The 22,255-nt window shown below is 38.3% G+C and overlaps 1 protein-coding gene across 1 annotated transcript in view; it reads right to left on the bottom strand.

The window, feature by feature from the left end:
• The window catches only part of grip1 (glutamate receptor interacting protein 1), a 335,983-nt gene that overhangs the window by 518 nt on the left and 313,210 nt on the right, over positions 1-22,255 (bottom strand). Inside the window, 7 exon segments of the mRNA XM_052029773.1 lie at positions 27-173; positions 570-806; positions 1,327-1,438; positions 4,332-4,482; positions 13,570-13,755; positions 15,194-15,333; positions 16,256-16,400. Coding sequence (XP_051885733.1) covers positions 27-173; positions 570-806; positions 1,327-1,438; positions 4,332-4,482; positions 13,570-13,755; positions 15,194-15,333; positions 16,256-16,400 — 1,118 coding nt within the window.

Below are 22,255 nucleotides of genomic sequence, written 5' to 3'. Positions count from 1 at the left end.
AGAATGAATATATAACTCACTAATACCTGTAATAACCTGTCATAGGGCTTGACTCCACCAAGGGCAGCTGGTCCATTTGGACGAATGTTGTTGACATATACACCTTTTTCCAGCAGGCCATCTGAAACACTGAATCCAAAATCCTGAATGTCTGAATCTTTATACAGTGTTACCTGTGAATGATGATGATATTAATTTGAAAACATTCAAATTTGGTCCAGCATCAGTTACTGTATTGTAGCAGACAACTGTATGCTGGTTTCTCAAGGGTGTTACTAAAATGCATCATATCAGTAATGGAAATATCTAACGATTAGTCTAATTTTATTCTGCTTTAGGTCATCATATTTAAATAATCAAGCATTCATAATTGAAAATAAATTACAACTCTGTTGCAAAGCTTGTTGAAAGTAAATCTGAAGAAAAACAACTTGAGTTTTGCTATTCTAATCATTTCGAGAAATTTGTCAAAGGGAATTACATTTTCAACTAATCCAGTTTCTATCCTGAAGCAAATCTGAATTGAGAAAAAATCATGACTAGAATAAATATTTTATGGAATCTGAAACCTTGTGCAACTCCACTGGTGTTGGTGACATGATCTCTTTCATTTCTTGCTTGATCTTCCTAATAGCAAATGACTTTGATCTCACACCATCTGACGGTAAAGTGTTGCTACGGGCAGCCTGGGTGTAATGTGCCCTGACAGCATTTTTCTCTTGGAAGCTTGATTGTCTTCCCAGTGGCCTATGTGCCAGGCTGTTTTCATCATTCAGACACAGTGTGCTTCCGGACATGATTGTTGCCTGTTGGATGAGATAACAGAGTTGTAAAATGTTGGGTCCCAGAAAACAGCAGAAAGGCAATTTTGTTAGGGAAGGCGGATATGAGTTGGGAAAACTAAAATGTTAGTGAGTGAAAACAAATATTCTGAACCAATACAAAATGTAAAGCAGAATAGAGTTTGCTATTAACACTGGTTAAATAATACGTATAGATTTGTTAGTATGGTTTAAAGTGCAGATTTTGTCTCCTGTTAAATACCAAAGAGCTAATTGTCTGAAGTTTTAACCAGAAATCTTCAATGTATCAAACTGTTAGATCTTGAATTATTGCTTCACACCAACTCTAAAATTCAAAAAAAGTACCAATATAGCCAAGTTTTTCAAATTCAGATCCTTTTGGTTGGCAGCCTTCTTTAAAGAGGAGCTAGGTTCCTGTAATTATTAAGACCAAATGCTGTAGGCTAAAAGCTGTGTGCAAAATAATGACTCGTTGCTCTTTTAGAATGATGATAACCTATATTGCAGAGTGAAAATTTCATACCTCCAATTCCCTTAGGATTCCTGATTGACCACAGGTTTCTAAATCTTCCAAGGCCTGGGACCAAAAGTTTTCTTCCTGATCTGCTTCTAACCCATCATGTCCACCTACATAACTGGAATTTGTTCAAAGGATATAATATTAAAAATCTTGAGGATGCATACCTACTGTCAAAAAAATCCTAACTATCAAGAGAAGACATTTAATTTTGTCATTAACTGTTGTAATTACTGGTTTTGATCACTGTACAATTTGAAATCAGGTGACTAGAATTATATATAAATATCAACTAGTTTTGGGTAACATCACAAAAATACATAACCATCTTTCAGAAATAAATGTTCTGCTTCTAAAATGAGGCACACATTAGTCATGCATTACCATTAGAAATGTTTTCTTCATCATGGCTTTCAAATAGACCTGGTGAGCAACTAAACAATTACTTGCATAATTGAATAGTTTTGCCTTTCATTTTCATTAGGCTGGTGAAAATGGTTCACCTTAATTTTGTATTATATTACTGGAGGTTATTATCATTGTTCTTAAATCCCTTTCCAGGCCTGCCAACCTCATCTGCATTGGATCAACACTTATAACATTGCAGGAGAAAAGAGAGGGTGGGTGGGGTAATTGCAGGGTAGAAGAGCAGTGATAGTGGGAGAAAGAAAATGGCAGGTAGTGACAGGGAGAAGAGGAGGGGAAGATTGGGAATTGAGATGTATTCTTTCCCTCCTCTACACGTACCTCCATCTTCACCCTACTCTCTCTCAGGCATTATCTGCCCCCTCAAATTTAACAGCAGCAAAAGTTTATAGCCTTTATCCTCAATCCTGGAATCTGGTGGGCAAGAACCATTTCCACCAGAGCTAGCAGAAGGGAAGGGTATGGTCTGATGCAGCAGTCAAGCTGAAAATGACCTGTGCAAGCAAATGTTAACTCTTTCATATTCTGGTTGTGCACTGTTAGTGTTCTAAATGTGATATTTTGATATTGCATTAAAGATGATAATTGACAGTCCTACTTTATGTAATAATAAACAATGTAGCTTGCTGTTGGGAGTAGAGGGCTGAAATGCTATTCCAAGCAAGAGTTGGATACCAGTTCTCCCTGCCATCTGCTCAACTGCTTTTTACTATATGCTTAAGTTTATAAACGTTTAAAAAAAAATCCCCCCCAGGCACAGTGCATTTTGTGTCAACTAATCTATTTCACAATAATTGAATACATGGCCAATTATTATCCAAGTGGCAATAAAACCCTGTTCTGACCTGAATATAAGAGCTAGCTGGCCAGGGGCAATGTTGATGTAATGGGATGGGAAGCTATAACACTTATTAATCACATCAGAACATGTGGAACCCTATCAGAACCAAGTCATCTTTCATCCTGAGGGGCTGAAGGTGACAAATGCAGTACCTTCAAATTTGTGTATCATCAAATCCACATCAGCAACCATCAAGCAATGGTTGGGTTCTAAGTTTTGTCTGCTGCTTCTGTTTCCCTTTATTATTGTGTCTCTTGTTCACCCTTGGTAAAGACAGGTTAGATGCTTTGAGGCACGCAAAGTGTATTAAGAATTTTTAACCACCCTCATGTGATTCCTATTTAATTATGCCACCACTGTACCTTGGTACAAGTGACAATAATAAACCAATACCAATACAATTTAATACCAGTATGCTCTTGTATCTGAAGCCTTACCAATGAGAAAGTCTTAGAAAACAGGACGGAAATAGCATACCTTAAGTTGAGTCTGATTGAAGCTCATCAACACATGGTATATATTACACCAAAAGCAGAAAGCCCAGGTTTAGATTGCATATTATATTTATACATTAATAAATTTCTGTATGCTGCTGGTGCCCAAGTTCATTTGAAATTTTTGGGAGGAAAGCTGGTAAACTTACAAGTACTAAGCTGTGTGAGAAACAATTTAACTGCATACACTTGGACATACAAATAGTATACACATTGCTTCAAGGTTTCCTCTTCTGTCTAAAGGAATTATTTTGGAGGATTGGGAGAATTCCATGGAAATTCAGGGCACAAGGGAAGCAATTTGGGAGAATGCACTGTACTGATCTCAGTGGCCAGAGATTAAATTCAAAGATATGCCTAAAGTTTGCTTGAAGAAATGCAGTATCACTACCAACTTCTGGGAACCACTGGCTCATAGCACTCAAGGTGGAGAAAAAGCTTTCAAGATGGTATTGAGAATCTTGAGTCAGTGCATAAGGAACCCAGTGTAAGTGGAAGGAGTGTCCTTGCTTACAAACTACCCAGCTGTCTCTCTTGTCAGCCACTTTCTGACCCATCTATGGAAGAGTCTATAGTTCCTACATTGCCCTCATTAGCTGCTTCAGAACCTACAAAACTGGACTGGAAGCAAGTCATCCTCAATCCTGATGGATTGCCTAAACCAAATAAGACATTGTACATTACTAAGTGGCTAAATAGTTCAAAATACCTTTGAAAATGAGGTGGCCACCTGTACATATTGCAAAAATATGCCGGTCACCACTTACTCAGGCATTCAAACCAGGAAAAGTCTCTGATTTAATCCCTATGGTCACACAAGAAGTGGGGACACTACAATTCAGTTTGCGAGAGGCAGGGGAAAGAAGAGGGACAAAGCTCACAGGGTTCTGTTCTGATCATTAGCTATTAATCCTCGTTGGAATTGTATAACTGTGGAAGTGCATCAATTTCTTAATTTACTTGTTTCAGAAAACCAGGATGAATAGAAATTTAGAGGAAAAAATGGGATTTGTATTCATGCACACTAACGGCACACAATCTTGTTTACAATGCAAGAGCTCAAAACTAAGCTTGCCTTGAATCATTGTGTCATTCTCTGATGTATTAGAACATAAGAAAACATAACAGATGTTCCTGTTTGTTATTAAAGTTGTTCATTTCACAGGTAAAGTCTTTTGACTAAAAAGAAGCCAATTATAGCTTGAAGGAAAAAAATCGTAATTTCATGAAAAATGAATTGTGTAACTCACCCACTGGTGGTGGGTCTATCCCACTCATCGTCACTCAGTGCTACATCGTGATAAGGGTTATGGTGTCTATTGGCAGGTGGATACGTTAATTTAGCACTTCTCCATTCATGTGCATGAAGGCTATAACCAGAGGCTTGATATCCAGACGGAACTAAGGAAGGGAAAATACAAGATATTCAAGAGTTCATAAGCAACCCAGGAATATTCAGTAAATTATTCAAATCCTGTGGACACAATTAGTGGAATCCTGTGAAAGAAGGGAATTGAGATGGCAATAAACAGTAGCATGAGGCACTACCTAATCTTAATATTACAGACAGAAAATGGTATCTCACAAGAAAATTCACAAACTTGTCAAAATTCCTTGCCAAAATGTCTTTGGATTAATAAACTGCTTTTGCTCCAGCAATTACACCAGTCTGGGCCATGCCACTGTTTACAGTTTATTTCACACTGCTGAGCAGCCTAATTTAATTACTGACATAACCTGCCAAGTGTAGAAATCATTTTATTAAAGAAAATCAGTTACAAAATCAGTCACAAAGCATACTTAGACACATCCCTTTATAAAAATAAACCTATTAGACCCCCATATTCATTACATGCACCATTCAGATTATTTAATATTTTGATGTCAAATATAATCTTGATAGCATCATTATTTCCCAATTTACTGTAGTCACATTAGCCAGCAGTATTCTACAATGAAGCGGAATAATATCTGTTACCTTTTGGCTGGTGGAATGCACATTGTGTGGAGTTACAACAACCCATTTAAATTTACAAATGTGAATGTCACATTCCAACCCTATGCACATTTATAAATTTAAAGTTACAACTGCTTTTTGGTTGATAGTAATCAGAATTATAAGTGATTCATTATATTAAAAAAAAAATTATGGTCAACATTTATCCATAAAGGAAGAAATGTTGAAGTATCTGCAAGGACAGGATATCACTAAAGGAACTGCATTAACCTGGGTGGGATAGTTAATCAAAACACATAACATAGTTCAAGCAGCAGTGACCCGGGTTCAATTCTGGCTGCTGTCTGTAAGGAGTTTATATATTCTCCCTGTGACTGTGTGGGTTTCCTCCCACATTCCAAAGACGTTCAGTTTAGGAAGTTGTGAGCATGCTATGTTGGCGCCGTGTGGCGACACTTGCGGGCTGCCCCCGGAATATTCTATGCAAAGATGCATTTCACTGTCTGTTTTGATGTACATGTGACTAATAAAGAAATCTAATTGTGTCTATACTATAATAATCAGATTTCTGAAACAGTGAGTTCAGCATTAAATGGGTCTACATTTTGATTAATAGCGTTCCAACCACATCTATTTAATCAGTTAGCTGGAAAGGGGTGTGTGTGTGTGTGGGGGGGGGGGGAATGGAAGAAGAGACTGAAGATTTAATTGATTATTAATGCGAATAAGTCATTTAAAAAGAGCAAGATTACCTATGACAAATAAGCAGCCATCACATTCACAACAGGTTATTAGGTGCTTGTAATTCCAGGAATATGACCAGATCAATCACGAGTTACTCATTACATAAATTATGTAGGATTTTGCTGATGGTTTGCATTTAGCAATGTCTCCGAAATATTTCGAGCAGCAGAATGGCACAAACAATGGAAGTGCACACGATGTTTTAAAACTACAGTGCAATAACAAACTGGAAATTTTCTTCATTTTGCTCTCCGTGTCATTGCTGGCAGATATTGACATTCAGTCCCAACAAATTATCTATCATATTTAAATTCCTCCACTCACCTCACCCCCAATTACTTCCAGCGTACCGGTCCCTGTTCCTCCAATTCCAGCCTTGTGTGCTTCCACTCTCTCGTCCCCCGCCCCATGCTCTATTATTGGTGATTGAGCTTTCAGCTGCTAATAAACTCCGTGGGTATTTTATTGGTGAACATATCAACTTCCATCTTCTTTATGATCCTATTTAAAAGCCGTCTCTTTCACCAGATATTTGCCGCTCCTCCAAAAATTTCCTTTGTTTTGGCACCCATTTTTTCCTTGTACGCAGGTACATTTTTCCACAACAAAAGCACCATAAATAAGTGAGCTGGTGATGTAATTTGAAGGCTTTTAACTGTCATAGACTAGCTGAGTATTCTGCCTATCAAAGCATCTATTTAAATCAATTACATAGAATTTGTTAAAGTGGTATTGTCAGTGTTGATGTTTATCCTCTAGCAGCAGCCCTAATGCACAGCAGACACTTTTTCTATATTCTTTATGTTCTTTTCCATCAATCGTTTAACTTCCTGCTCAGTCACAAGTGGAGTTTTATGTTCAGTTCTTTGCAGCAAATTGCACTTTAGGAGATACGTGAAGACTTTGGAGAAGGTAATCAAGCAGAATTACATTTTGTCTTAAAACACCCAGTTTCTCTCTGGGCTGCGATGGTCAGTGGTGTGATGCTGGAGAAAAGAGGATGAATGAAAGGTGTGCATGATCATGTGAAATGAATGAAGCTTTTGCCAAAGTCCTTCAGTTTAAGGAATTTTTCTCCAGAGACGCTGTCAATTAGCAGGAATACTGTTAACAATCTTCAGTACTCAAGCAGCCAACTAACAGGCTCACTATACCAAAAACAAGATGCAATTAACAGGATAAACTTTGGGGCAGAATGCGTTTCCTGATTGTGAAGTGTGTTTGAATAATCCAGCAGCATGAATGACAAAATCCCCTACTTCCTTAAAAGCAAAGTTAAGATCAGCCTTTATCGATGTCTAACAAGCAGCAAGAATCCTACACCTGTAATTTTCTAAAGCAAGGGCAAGTGGATTTCAAATCACAGATCAGCGTCGCCTTGTAACTCTCATCAGTGCACAACTTTGTTATCTAGACTTAGTTGCGCTTATGGAGTTCAAAAATTGAAGTGCCTGATTGACCAATAAACCCCTAAAAAAATCAAGCCTTCCACATCAGTTTATTCTTTGAGCTTCCAAGATATGTCCAAATGGACTCCAAATGTCATTCTAAAATTACACCTTCAACTTTACATTGCTCCTCATTTTTCCTGTATATTTATTAAGTATTATCGCACCTGTTTCTCTTTCAGCTGACAGATTGTTTACACTTTGGTAAGACTAGGCCAGGAGTAAATATTAAGGAATTTCACTTCTTGGACAAGTGAACAAACAGAATAGATATGGATGGAATTCAGGTCAATACTTGTGTTCAAATAGTAGTACAAAATAATGAATATGCTCTCTCACTCACAACAGTGGGTTGTTTTCTGCTCTCCTGCATCTTAAGCAAATCTAGCAGCTTTCTGTTTAAACAACTTGCATTTATATCTTCTGGCCTGACGAACTGTGGTGATCCTGGGAAGTTGGCTTTGTTCTTATTAGAAATGTTTAATCAGCCTACTTTACTGTTGGAGCTTTTACATCTCATAGGATCAACTTAATTTATGACACTGACACATTGATGTGGATTTTGATATTCTGGCATTCAACTCACTGATGTAATTACTGACAATCTGGAGGATAACCACCACAAATAAGAAACTAGTGCATTAATTGCACCTGTTAGCTTTTCCCTTAATATCGAAGTACATTTAAATTAGGAGCTATTGAATTAATCAGTTTTAAGCTCAAATGGGAAAGTAAAACCTCACGTTTCTTGAGGTAACTTGCTTATACCCACCTATTATTTAACCAGCCAACCAGGTCCATTGATATTTATCCATAAATTCATTAGAATCAAATTAGATATTATTGTTGCTTCAGTTTTAAATTATTAAAATAGAATTTCTCTAGTTTTTGATGTACTTGTGGCCTTTGCTATAAAGTCACTTGTTAGAGCCAAATATCTGATAAAATATCACTCATAATCTGGAAGAATTTATTAATGTTGAAGTAGTTCTGGAAAATCATCTCTTCTTGTCAACTGCTCTAATTGGAGCACACTTCTATCCTGGATAAACATCTAGGATCTGGAAGATGCCAGCAGTTCCGTGAAGCTTCTTCAGACATGGTTTCTGTTCTAACTTTAAATTGTAGATTCTAGTGAGTTTCAGGAGAAATAGTTGTGATTACCTCTGCTTAGTTAATATGCTTTTAATTGTCTTATTCACTTCTCTTCAAATTGATATGTCTCATGTAAGTTTGGCAAGTGGTGTGGCAGAAACGCCATAGGAAAATAACTTAATCCCCAAAATGGAATTAATAGAAAAATCCTGGCAAAGTACTAAAGCAATCAAAATGAGGAAGGTTTATAAAACAAATGTTTGTTTTTAACCACTTTTAAATATGAAGCCATCAACACCACGTCTGAAGGCAGCTCACTAAGGGAGTATTTGAGTTTGTCCTTGCTTTTTGGGAAATCATTAAAGACTTGATAAACAGGAGAATAAGCAAGCAGCCTAATATGTCTGGGTGCTGGATGCCATCAAGGGTTCAAAATAATCCCACCAACATAAAGAGATCTAGACTGAATCTTTCAATTCCTCTTGGAATAAAGACCATTTCTAATACCCTGCCGAGATCTGCTAATGCACGTTTGTGCAGGAACTTTTCTTGTCTAGCTCAGTAGTATAACGTACGTAGTTTTCCCAATGAGCCAATTTGCTAGTCTGATTTATAACAATTGCTTACTCTGTCAATTTTTACAATCCCAAAGTAAATGGCCATTGTTTATACCCCACTTTATAATCTAACCACAAGCCATCAATGACATTGAAACTTTGAGATGAAGCATTAGAACATCATCCAACACCATTATTGCTATCCCGCTTTCGGAGGAATTGGAATCCTGTTTATGTTCATCTCTTACACAGTGCTTCTCTTGATAACTCACTGATTACTTTGGGAATCTAAAGTCCCAGTTTAATATTTCAGATTTGGAAAAAAAATAAGTTAACTCTCAGTGAGCGATTTAGCAAATCTCTCTACCCATTTCCATTTCTGGAATGTATTAACCATCAGTAGAAAATCCTGCATCAACTTCAAATATCAATTTGATTATCTTACACCGAGTAGACTATGGAGTTGGTTTGTGTCTTCAAATATTTTTGGGGGAAAACAATGAGCAGTATTGGAATGATTGGCAAGCTGTTTTATGGTTGTAATAGTATGATTGGCCACAACACAGATATGACCAATTTTATGCTAAATTGAGATTTCCTTGCCCTCTAGAGCAGGTGAATATTTTGGGTTCCCACAACACCAACAATCTACTGGGCTGACAGATAAAGGTACCCCCATGGATCGTTAACTCAGAATTTACAGGCAGAGCTCACCCGGACCCCAAGGAACGGGGATCAAACTTTCAAATTCCTATGCTCCGATTTGTGATGATAAAAGGATGCAAAACAACCCATTCTTCTAAATATTTTCACAGTTCAGCAGAGACTGATAAGACAGATGCAACTATGCTGCTGCATTCCAAGATGCACTGCAGCATCTCGAAGAGCACGTCCCCATCTGACAACATGAATACAATTGCGGACTTCATCTGGCTGAGGATTGCAACGTGAAACTCCTTGGTTTGGTGTGTTTCCCAAATAGCTAATGCATCGTAACTGTTTAATTCTGCATGGGTGTAAAAATTGCTAACCCTTTCAGATCTGCACCATTGAATGTTTTGGAAGGCATTGGTTATTATGTATTTGGGACTTGTAATGTTGACAGTGCCTACATCCAAGATCAGGCCAGAATCTACATATTTGGAGGATGTTCTGAAGATTCTGCAATCTCATCTGACTGGAAGAGCATTTTTCTATGCAGCTTATATTTGTTTTTATATTACAAAATAAATGTAAAGCAAGTTTCTATATTTTTGTAAATGTGTGTGTTCTGATTATATGGTAATTAAACAAGTTACATTTTAGTGCTGATGTTATGGTAAAACCATGCAAATTGAATTACTTTTCTGGTATTTAGAAGACATAAAACACTCACAGTGCTGGAAGTCAGGGCCCAGTTTGTACAGCGAGTATACAAGAAAATAAAGAATCTCATCGATAGTAACAAGAAGCTGCGCTTCTTTTTGTTTTAAAAATACACAGGACAATACAAGTGAGCTAAAAGAATAGACAAAGTATTTCTGTAGAATAAAGACTATTGAGTGATATGGTGAGAAGCAGAATAAGATAAACGAAAGTGATTGAAGATCAAAAATACTGCAGATGCTGCAAATCTGAAATAAAAACAAAGTGCTGGAAATATTCAGCAAGGACAGGCAACATTCTGTGGAGAGCGAAATAGCATTCAGTTTCAGTTTCAAATCTGCTGAGTATTTCCAGTGCTTTCTGTAATCATGCCTTGGATTTAATATCCAATCCTTAAGGTGCGGTGCTCCCTTGGTTGCATAGAATTGGGTGATGCAAAATGCTGCCTTCAAGACATAACAGGAAGATAATGCATAACAAAGGAAGTGTGTGAAAGGAAAAAAAAATAGAGTGGGTAGTAAAAGCAACAGAACATTTTCAGAATAGAAAAAAATTAATTTGAGAATTATTTTGGATGTTTATCAATTACGATTTATAGAAAAAAGTGTATGTACTGAGATAAGTTCCATTTCCAGTCATTTACATCGGATATCCCAATCCTTTCAAGTTAACTGATAAGTAGGATTTTTTTAAAAAGGAAAATGAAATGCAACATTAAAAATAAAAATGTCTCCTACTAACACTAAAGTTGCCATTCAGAGATTATTTTATGTACTTTGTAGTTAACAGATCAAGGGATATTTCTGCCATGAAAAGGACCATTTCATTTTTTGCATTCATTTGAAGAAAAATAACAATTTGCTCCTACCAAAGTGCCTCAGCTTCAATCTCAAAATAGCATCTTGACTTGTTTTAAACTTTGTTCCTTGAAATAAACCTATGAACCTACTGTCAGCTCTGTGTTTGCAGGTCTCCCCTGGTGAACAAAGTGGTTAGGTTCCTAAAGAACCTCTCGTTATGCAAAAATTAATGTATGGGGAGGTATGGTAAAAACTTAACTTTCAAGGGAAATACCAATGCCATGGATAATAGGAGAAGTCAGAGGTTAGTCAACATAGAACACAGAACAGTACAGCACAATACAGGCCCTTTGGCCCACAATGTTGTACTGACCTTTAAACCTCACCTAAGACTATCTAACCCCTTCCTCCCACATATCCCTCTATTTTAAATTCCTCCATATGCTTATCTAGTAATCTCTTGAATTTGACCAATGTACCTGCCTCCACCACCACCCCAGGCAGTGCATTCCATGCCCCAACCACTCTCTGGGTAAAAAACCTTCCTCTGATATCTCCCTTGAACTTCCCACCCATTACTTTAAAGCCATGCCCTCTTGTATTGAGCATTGGTGCCCTGGGAAAGAGGTGTTGGCTGTCCACTCAAGGGTGCAGTAAATCAAAAGCAAACTACACTTGTTTCAACAAGCTGAAATGTACGAGTCATTCATCCAATAGTCATTGCTGCCAGATGGAACAGTGCAGGGATGGATAGGACAAAGGGAGGGTGAGGCCAGGGTTGCTGTAAATGAAGTCATCTAGTCAATGGGTTAGTGGGGACAGTTGGAGAGACAGTTCATAAAGGCAATGAAGTGATGGCAGTTAGAGAATGAGAACACAGACATAGGAATGTAAAAGTTGTGAAATGCAGGGCTGTAGGACATGCCAAATAGGACAGGCTATGCAGTAAGGAAAGAAAACTCTGAGCCAATCTCACAGACAGATGACCTGGCTCATTCTGACAATGACAGAGAAAGTGAGTTACTTACAGTTAGAAGAATTCAATATTGAGTCCAGAGGGCTGCAACATGCCTAGATGGAAGATGAGGTGCTGTTCCTCATTTCTATGTTGGGCTTTGTTATAATAGTGCAGGAGGCCACAGGCAGATAGGTTAGAGTGGAAGTGGAATTCTGCACAGAAACCTATTTGGGATTATAGTTTTGCAAATGATTTGCAAAAATATTTTTTTCAAAAACTTTTACACTGATTAAGCTGCAGCTTTCCAATTATTTTTGACCCAATTGCAAAGATCTGCTCGCAGATCATTTCACTCAATTTGTTTCCACAAATTCAGGAAATTAATAAAAATAATATATAATTAGGTAAAGCTAGCGAACCTCCCACGAGCTTTGACTGGAGTTAAGATGCATTTAGCATGTCACTTTGAGATCACTGCTCCAAATGGGTTATGAATAAATAACTGAAGACAATAAGAGGGCAGATGTAATTTGGAGTAAGTGTTGCCTTTGTGGTGAAGATTGCCTCTACGTCCTATTATTTTGAATGCGTAACAGTCTGCCACTTTGAACACGAGATACAAATTATGCTTCAGTTCCGAAAACTATCCATGAGGAAAATAATTTGAAAGGGCGAACAATTCTCCTGAATAAAACAATTCAAATAACCAGAATACTTCAATCCTTTGTCCAATTCAACTGTATTTGATAAAGTGAACTTTGTCATCGCACTCTCACATATATAGCACTGCAACTTTTTCCAGTGTGGCTGCTAAGTCTCCACTGAGGCTCCCTCTTCCATTCTGTGCACCATCATCTCAGGAGTACAGTTACATTTACATTTTGCCCTTAAAGAACAGATCTTTATGCACTAGAATTGGAGGAAGGACTAAAACCATTCTAATTACTTTGGCCAAGAGCTACATCTCCTTGCCCCTGACTCCGTCCACAATGAGTGGAACCTCACTATTCTTCTGACACCTTTCCTATTTAGTACAAGAGCAATCTACTTTCATTTCTGCAAAAGTCACACCAACTGTTACTAAGACTAGTTGCCAAGACTTTTCTGTCACTTTCTGTACGAATATACTGAAAATAGAGGCAAAACAAGAGTAGCTGGTGCACTCAGCCTGACCCAACAAGCTTTATTCCAAGTCAGCAACATATAGTCATCGAGGCATACAGCACAGAAACAGGTCCCTTGACCCACTGTCCACACCACGCATCAGCCACCCACTTACAGAATCATCAATTCTTTTAAATCACAGCAATGAGAGAGAAAAGCAGATTTCAAAACCCATTGTCCTACTGAAACAATAACATTCAGGTAAAATCTCCTCTAATCTCAGAAGTCAATTTGAGGTGATTGAAATACAAAAAAAAACTTTTATTTAACTGTATTCTTCCACGCTTATAGTTACTAACACTCAGTATTAACATACAGAGAGTTATTCCTAAAAAAGATGCCAATGTTAAAAGTTGCTAAGGAAACAACATGGTGGATGCAGAATAAACTTATTCTTTACCTTGACTTCCATAGCTGGTGTCTATGCCTGACCCATCCCAGGATTCCACTGCACTATCCACACTGGGGATAGTGGCTGAGTACATCTCACAAAGCTTGACTGGCTTTTGTGCAGTGGGAATTTCGTCTTCTGCATCGCTCAATTCACTCATTCGGCCTGACACAGATGACTTCTTAGGACTGGACTCTGTGCAAAAAGACCACCAAGCATTTAATCTACAACCAAAGTTGTTAAAAATTCAAGTCTACACTGTCAAACTATTACTTTCTGCTGTGATGGGTTTATGTAACTCAAATATCGAAGTTTAAATCCAGCACCATATTATGGGGTTGATGCTTCTCCCTTTGCTTTTAGTTGCAGGTCAGTCATTCTGATTATTGGATCATAGCACAAAACTCTCCATGGGCTGATACCTCATACAGGCCATGCCTCAAAATCCACAGAAAATATTAACAGTTTTAAACATACATGAGGTAAAGATTCATATTGTAATTGGAACAAAAATTGCAAATGCGGAATATCTAAGACAAAACAGAAAATGCTGGAAGCAGTCAGCAGGTCAGGCAGCATCACTGGGCAGAAAAACAGAGTTGACATTTTGGGCTGAAGACCTCCAGAACTGGAAAAGTGAAATTATAAATGTGTTTTCAGTTACAGAGATCAGGAGGTGGAGAGAACAGAGGGAACGTGTATGACAGAATGCAGACCAAAGCTGTCCAGATAATAATTACTTTAAAAAGTCGGAACTGTGGGTATCCTCAAGGTACTCTGGTTTTCTCCGACATCCCAAAGACATGAAGGTCAGTAGGTTAACTGGCCACTGTAAATTGGACCTAATGTGTAGGTGAGTGGTAGATTCTGGGGGAAGTTGATGGGAATATGGGGAGAATAAAAAGGGAATTAGTGTAAATGGATTCTTGGTGGTCAGCTCAGACTCAGTTGATTCTAGGGCTCATTTCTGTGCTGTATGAGTCTATGACACAAAAAATGAAACAAAACAGAAAGGCACAGACACATCCATGGACAGAAAGAAAAGGAGGGTTACTTGAAACCATTCAGTATTAAATCCCAATGGTTGTAACATACCCAGATGAAAGATGAGGTAATGCTCCTCGAGATTATATTGGGCAATGTTAGAGCAATGTAGGAGGCAGAAGCCCGAGAGGTCAGGGTGAGTGTGGGGCAGAGAATTAAAGTAAAATGAGACCAGAAGCTCAAGGTCATCCTTGCAGACTGACCAGGTGGTCTATTCAAAGCTCAAGCAACAGTACCTCCTTTGCCTGGGGACATCACAGCCCTTGGGGACCTTTCACTTTCAATGTGTTTCATTTTTCTCTTTTGCCTTCAACGGCTGGTTCCTAAAGTAATCTTTATTTTGACAACTTCAGTCCGCACACTATCACAGACTCTCTCTCCTTTCTCTCCGCCTCGAGCTCTCCTCCCAATCCCACCCCAACCCCCACTGATTCTGCTTGCTTCCAGGATTTTCTGTTTTTGTTAATGATCTATGTAACTATGGTTGATAATAAAAGCTCCATATTATTAAATCTCCTGACCTAAAACAGCAGTTTCAATGTCAAGTTATTAAAGAAGCAAGCACGAATGCAGCAGTTTAAATGCTTACTATCAAGCTGTTTTTTAATCTTCAGCGTGACAGTTTCTCCTGCCATCTGTAAGAGATGAATGGCCTCGCTTAAAGGTTTACCCTTCAGGCTCCTGCTGTTTATAGCCAAGATTCTGTCTCCAATATGAATGGCACCAGTCCTGTAATACAAGATAGAAAAATCAAAATTTGGGTTTAAAAACAACAGGTCAGAGCTGTTGGAACATATGTCAGGGATATAGTTTTAAACTTTGCAAATGCAGATGGTATTTTATAATCATACAGTGAGGATGTTTTTTCATGGGATGGAACATTAAATTATCAGTGCCAGAATGGCAATTAAATCATATGCCAAGAGATACCTGGCAAGTGAATTACATTCCACATAATAAATGTAAATCCTTATTCTGGACTAAAAAGGATTATTTTTGAATGAGGGGGTGGTGTCTTTCATATCTCAGCTGGATTTCTTTGAAACAAATTGTCTGACCTCACTATTTAGAAATGCTCAGCAGTAACTTTATGACCGTGCTATTTGTGTCACTTACAAAATCTGCAAACATTCCAATTAATAAAAATACACATTTCCCATCCATTACACAAGTTTCTTTCTTCTTGTTAAATAATCATAAGAAACATATCATTTGCAGTGTATACAGATAACAAGGCATATGTAGGATCAGCAGCATTCACATATCCATACACTTTACACATCTTAGTGAGTCATAACATAAAGGTTAGTGATCCTTATATATACATTTTACATATGTAAATGAATCAGGGCGAGGAGCACTTCCAGACCCACACTGTTCTATTACAGATACAGTTACTCAGAAGTACAGTTCAGGTTCTGGTGTTACATGTTATAACTCAGTTGTCAAGTGACTCACTTCACAGGTTCTTCCATTGTCAATGCAGTAACTAACCACTGGAAGTTGTCAGTAAGAGCAGCCAAGGATGACAAACCCTCATTTTCTTTCTCGTCCCAGAAAATCCACAAAGCAATGCCTCTCTGGCTTGGCTGAGGTAAAAGATCTGGGGAATGGAGCATTATTTGAAGGGTGACTAGATTCTGCACCTCACCTTTCAGCCAATCCTCCTTTGGTTAGACTTGAGATGACTATTGGATCAAAAGGCTCTTCAGTGCCAGATATTGTAATTCCTAATGGACCACCATAACGTTTTAGCTCCACAGTGTAAATGATTGCCCCAGAGCTCTCTTGTTCATCTAGAAATTTGAAGAAAAAAGTTACAAGAGCAGTAGGTGAACCACTGAGAGGAAGTAATTTGCAACCATGTTTTCCAAACCAGGAATAAAAGAACACTGGGAATCTAGCTGGCATGTGCCAGATCCCTAATCTTTAAACAATTTCACATCATAAAAAGTTTGATACTGTATTTCTTAATGTGTAATTAGCATAGCTACACAAAGCTCAGCTGGACAACTGGCAAAGGTTGCTTCCTCTGTGACTGAGACAGACATAGAAACAGAGTGAACATTTCAGGCTGATGGCATTTTAAATAGAACCAAGAAAAGTCAGAAAATTAAGCATGTTTTAATTAATGTGCCTGTGGAAGGGAGTTTTGTTCAATAGCCATCAAAAGCAAAAAGGGAAATGAAAAACAGTAAGATCAAAATAAAGGAACCAAATGGAAATTCCTCTGAAGAGAGGAACAGAACCCTTTCAAAGCAGCATTCCTGGAAGAAAAGTTGCAGTGAATTAACAATAATTGAAAAGCAATAAAACGCTGGAAATCTGAAAGCAAAACGTGTTTCTTTCTCTACAAACCCTGCCCAACCTGCTGACTATTTCCAGCATCTCATGATATTAATGCAGAAAAATCTGAATTTGGTGCAAATGGAACTCACATAACCAAGTTTGAACTAAGATTATAGAGGAATTAAAACCAATTGGTACAGCCATTCAGAAGCAAAGACTAGCAGCTACCATGGAATCAGGCTGGATACCATTAAACCATAGAACCATAGAGCAATACAGCACAATACAGGCCCTTCGGCCCACCATGTTGTGCTGCCCTTCAAACCACACCTAAGACTATCTAACCCCTTCCTCCCACATATCCTCTATCTTAAATTCCTCCATATGCTTATCTAGCAATCTCTTGAACTTGACCAACGTATCAGCTTCCACCAGGCAGCACATTCCCTGCACCAACCACTCTCTGGGTGAAAAACCTCCCTCTGACATCTCCCTTGAACTTCCCACCCATTACTTTAAAGCCATGTCCTCTTGTTTTGAGCATTGGTGCCCTGGGAAAGAGGCACTGGCTGTCCACTCTATCTATTCCTCTTAATATTTTGTATACATCTATCATGTCTCCCCTCATCCTCCTCCTCTCCAATGAGTAAAGCCCTAGCTCCTTTAGTCTCTCCTCATAATCCATACTCTCTAATCCAGGCAGCACCCTGGTAAATCTCCTCTGCATGCTTTCCAATGCCTCCACATCCTTCCTATAATGAGGTGACCAGAACTGGACACAGTACTCTAAGTGTGGCCTAACCAGAAGTTTGTAAAGCTGCATCATTACTTCGCGGCTCTGAAACTCGATCCCACGACTTATGAAAGCTAACATCCCATCAGCTTTCTTAACTGCCCTATCCACCTGCGAGGCAACTTTTTGAGATCTGTGGATATGAATCCCCTGATCCCTCTGCTCCTCTACACTGCCCAGAATCCTGCCATTTACCTTGTACTCCGCCTCGTAGTTCATCCTTCCAAAGTGTACTACCTCACACTTCTCTGGATTTAAATCCAGCTGTCACTTGTCAGACCAGCACTGCATCCTATAAATATTCCTCTGTAAGCTTCGACAGCCCTCCACACTATCCACAATCCCACCGATCTTTGTGTCATCTGCAAACTTGCTAACCCACCCTTCCACCCCCTCATTCAAGTCATTAATAAATATCACATAAAGTAGAGGTCCCAGAACCGATCCCTGTGGGACATCACTAGTCACAGCCCTCCAATCCGAATGCACTCCCTCCACCACAACCCTCTGCTTTCTACAGGCAAGCAATTCTGAATCCACACGGCCAAGCTCCCTGGATCCCTTGGCCTCTGACCTTCTGAAGAAGCCTTCCATGCGGAACTTTATCAAACGCCTTACTAAAATCCATGTAGACCACATCTACTGCACTACCCTCATCAATCTTCCTGGTCACCTCCTCAAGGAGTTTTATTTAGACTGAAATTGGGTATTTATTCAGCTTTTCCTCCTACAGAATCACAAAATGGTCAAAGTATGGAAGGAGGCTGTTCAGCCCTTCAAGTCTGTGAAAGACCAATCCAGCTGATCCCACTCTCCTGCTCTGTCCACAGACCCGGCAAGTTCTTTCCTTTCAGATATTTAGCTATTTCCATTTCAACACCACAACTGAGTCTGCCTCCGCGACTAACCTGGCAATGCACTCCAAACACTAAAATAATTTACCTCAAGTATTTCACCCCAGCTTGAAACCACCATGGAATGAATTTCATAAAATGGAGCTCCTATCAACATCCAATCCCTCCTCCTCCTAACTTTCCACTCACAACTCACTGTGGCTAATGTTATTCTGTGCCCAGATGGCAGGACACATATTTTCAATGAAGCCAAGCTGCACACCGGCCAAACTGAAGTCACCCCACTGCTCCTACCCAATGCTCTTGCTCTCTCAGTTTCATCCAGTTTCCATCCAGCTGTCGAGCAATGCTGCCTACTGGCTTAACAGTTTAAAAATATGGTTGGGTGCATGCCCAGTACTTGCAATCTTGCTGCACCCTTGTGCAAAGCTATACTTAAATAAAACATTCCATATGGCATTGACTTGGTACAGATTCAATGATCACAATGCAACTGAAGTAAGTTGGATCCCCCACCCTAAACCCACTTCACATTCCCTCAGGATCCCACAGCTGCAGTCTCCAGCAACCGAAAATTGTTGCACCACCCATCGATCTGCTGGTCAGGATCTGTGGATGTGGACGTGGTCAGTGTGGACGTGGTCAGTATTGACGTGGGACTCTGGTACTGCTTTCAGGCATTTGCACAAAGTTCCCACCTCCTCCTAAAATCAGAGTAAAATTCTCTCCATTTTAATAATCCAGCAAATGAAACAAACCTCTTCATACAGTAAATGAACAGAACCTGCTTCAATACCAAATTCCCAATATATTTAAAAACTCCAACAGGTAGAATTTATAATTATGGTAAAAAAATGCAGGCACTACCTTAGCTCATTATAATGTATTCTAAAGGAATAATCATACTCATCAATTATTTTTACATTACTGAATAAAATACCACTGAAGTGATTGTGACACATAATTATGCAGCATTGGAAACAAATTATAGGCTGCTTCTTCAAAGGCACATTGATGAATGAGTAAGTGTCACGGTATGTTCCTGTGCCTACTCAGTGAGGATGACTCAGAAGAGATCTGCTCTGGTGCACTTTTGTATAATTAAGATGTCAAAAAAACAACATAGCAAATTGTTCATTTTATCTTCTGTTAAATGAGATTTACAATCATCTTCTAGCTGTTGTGCTTTGAATAAGCAACTTATTTAATGCAGGGAACTTCAAGTGAATCCTTTTAACCATTAAGTACTGCATTTCTGCAGCAAATCGATGGAATCACCAAGAACATTAAAATTTAACTCTAAATAACATGGGGAAATAAATACAGTATTCAATTCATGCTCATCAGGCACAAGCCCTTTTTGTTAGAAACCCCAATACCCTCCACTTGTCTGTTTTAATCTCCTGATCAAGTTCTCACTTTACTGGTCTTTTTTTTTCACTTTATACCTCCAGATATTTTAGTACTTTACCAGATTGCACAATTTGCTTGGGTCAGTTTTATACATCTTGAAATATCTCATTAGATTAGTTAAAAATCTATGCTCTAAAGAAAGCAAAAATAAGACCATTCTTCTTAAACTTTTCTGCATCTGGGTACACAAAACAACTTGGCTGCTCAGTTGAATGTATTTATGGCATGTAATTTCACTTTTATTCCTCTCTTACATTTTTGTGGATTTTAAATTGTTTTACAAAGAGTTATAATGGTCTACATATACCATTAGTATTATTTTAAAGAACCAAAGATCTAGTTCAAATTTTGAGATTGTAGAACTGTTCCCATAGATTTGAAAGTAACATACGTAATCCGACAGTATAAGAAAGGAGGGGGAAAAGGAAATCAGCCTCTTTCCTATGATTCAGGCCGCTGCAGAGATATCCTTTAGAATACAGATATTGTATTCTACACAAAAGCATCTATACTACACAGGGATAACAAGGGAGCAAAGAAGAAAATTGTCTGTTAACCTTTAATCATATGCATACAATTTAGGTCCAGAGACATTACACAAATGGTTCCTTAACTTTGTTACTTTGGAGATCCTTAGACACTTAGGTGGAGAATTGGAAGGAATTTCAAGCTTCAACATGGATCCAGTGTCACATATTATTAAGTGTCTAAAGACTGAGCAAATCATTGAGCTAATTTATTGCATAGCCTTAGTAATTGAGTGAACCAGTTTAAAAATATGAAAGTTATTGATGATTATTAGGCCAAACTTAAGGAACTTGTCCCCTTAGCTACTTCAATGAAAAAAACTGGTTTGAGTTATTTGCACCAAAGATCTAGTTCAAATTTTGAGATTGTAGAATAGTTCTCATAGCTTTGAAAGTAACATACGTAATCCAACAGTATAATAAGTGGGGTGGGGGGGAGGGGGGAGGAAATCAGCCTGAACTATAGACCAGTTAGCCTGACATGAATAGGAGGGAAAATGCTGGAATACTGTATATTATTAAACAAGTGGTAACTGGGCCACATCTGCCCCACATTGATCTTTCAGTCAATACTACTACATGTTACCTTATTGCTCCTTGAGAACATACTGAGTGAGTATAAGAATTGTTTTAGTATTCTCTGGGAATTACGAAGCTGACAAAAGGCATCCTGATTATCATTCAGTAGTTGCAATACAAAACAAAAAATGCAACTAATTCAAATACCTGGGCTCTTCTATAATTAGAATTCTTGGCTTTTACTTTCATTTTGAATAAGATACAGTTTTCTAATTGATCTTACTTTCTCACCATATTCAAATTTCAATGTATACTCTCAATGAATAACTATTAAAATCTGTAACTGGGATATTCTTTCAATATTATGAGAATGTGTGATGTAAAAAAAAACAAGGTAGGAAATTTTAATACTTTATAAATTGAAGAACTCCTGAGTGCATAGTGGAATGGATAGGGGTGAAATTTCTTGCCAGAATCAGAATCAGGTTTATTATCACTGACATATGTTGTGAAATTTGTTGTTTTGTGGCAGCAGTACAGTGCAAGACATAAAGACAAAAATTACTATGTTACAAAAACAAATAAATAGTGCAAAAGAGGAATAAAAGAGAAAGAGGTTATGTTTTGATCCGTAAACCACAGAAACTCTGGAAAAATTCTGCAGATGTATGGGTTGGGTTTCCAAGTCTTCTTGCTGAAGTTTAAAATGGACAAGAAGCTGACACCCAATAGTTTTAAGCAAGTCAATGAGGAAGAAAGACAAGGATGGCAAGATTAAGGAACCTTGGATGATGAGAGATGTTGTAAATTTAGTCAAAATACAAAGGAAGCACATGTAAGGTTTAGGAAGCTGATATCAAACAGGGCCCTTGAGGAATATAAAGAAAATGGGAAAGAACTTCAGCAGGGAATCAGGAGGGCTAAAAGGGGCCATGAAATGTCCTTGGTGTGTAGGATTAAGGAGAATTCCAAGGCATTTTATACATACATTAAAAACAAGAGGGTAGTTGGGGAGAGAGCAGGACCACACAAGGACAAATGAAAGAATTTATGCCTAGAGTCAAAGGAAGTAAGCGAGATACTAAATGAGTTCAATTTGGCATTCACCAAGGATTAGGACATGGGGGATAGTGAGATCAGCGAAGGGTATGCTGATATTCCAGGACATGTTGATATCAAGGAGGAGGAGTTATTGAGTCTTTTGAAGAACACCATGAAGGTGGATGTCCCCAGGGCCTGATGCCATCTATCCCAGA

Source organism: Pristis pectinata, chromosome 15, assembly GCF_009764475.1.
Source record: "Pristis pectinata isolate sPriPec2 chromosome 15, sPriPec2.1.pri, whole genome shotgun sequence".
In the NCBI taxonomy this organism is placed as follows: domain Eukaryota; kingdom Metazoa; phylum Chordata; class Chondrichthyes; order Rhinopristiformes; family Pristidae; genus Pristis; species Pristis pectinata.
Note: the sequence above shows the minus strand (reverse complement) of the source record. Positions and strands in the feature narration are given on the sequence as shown.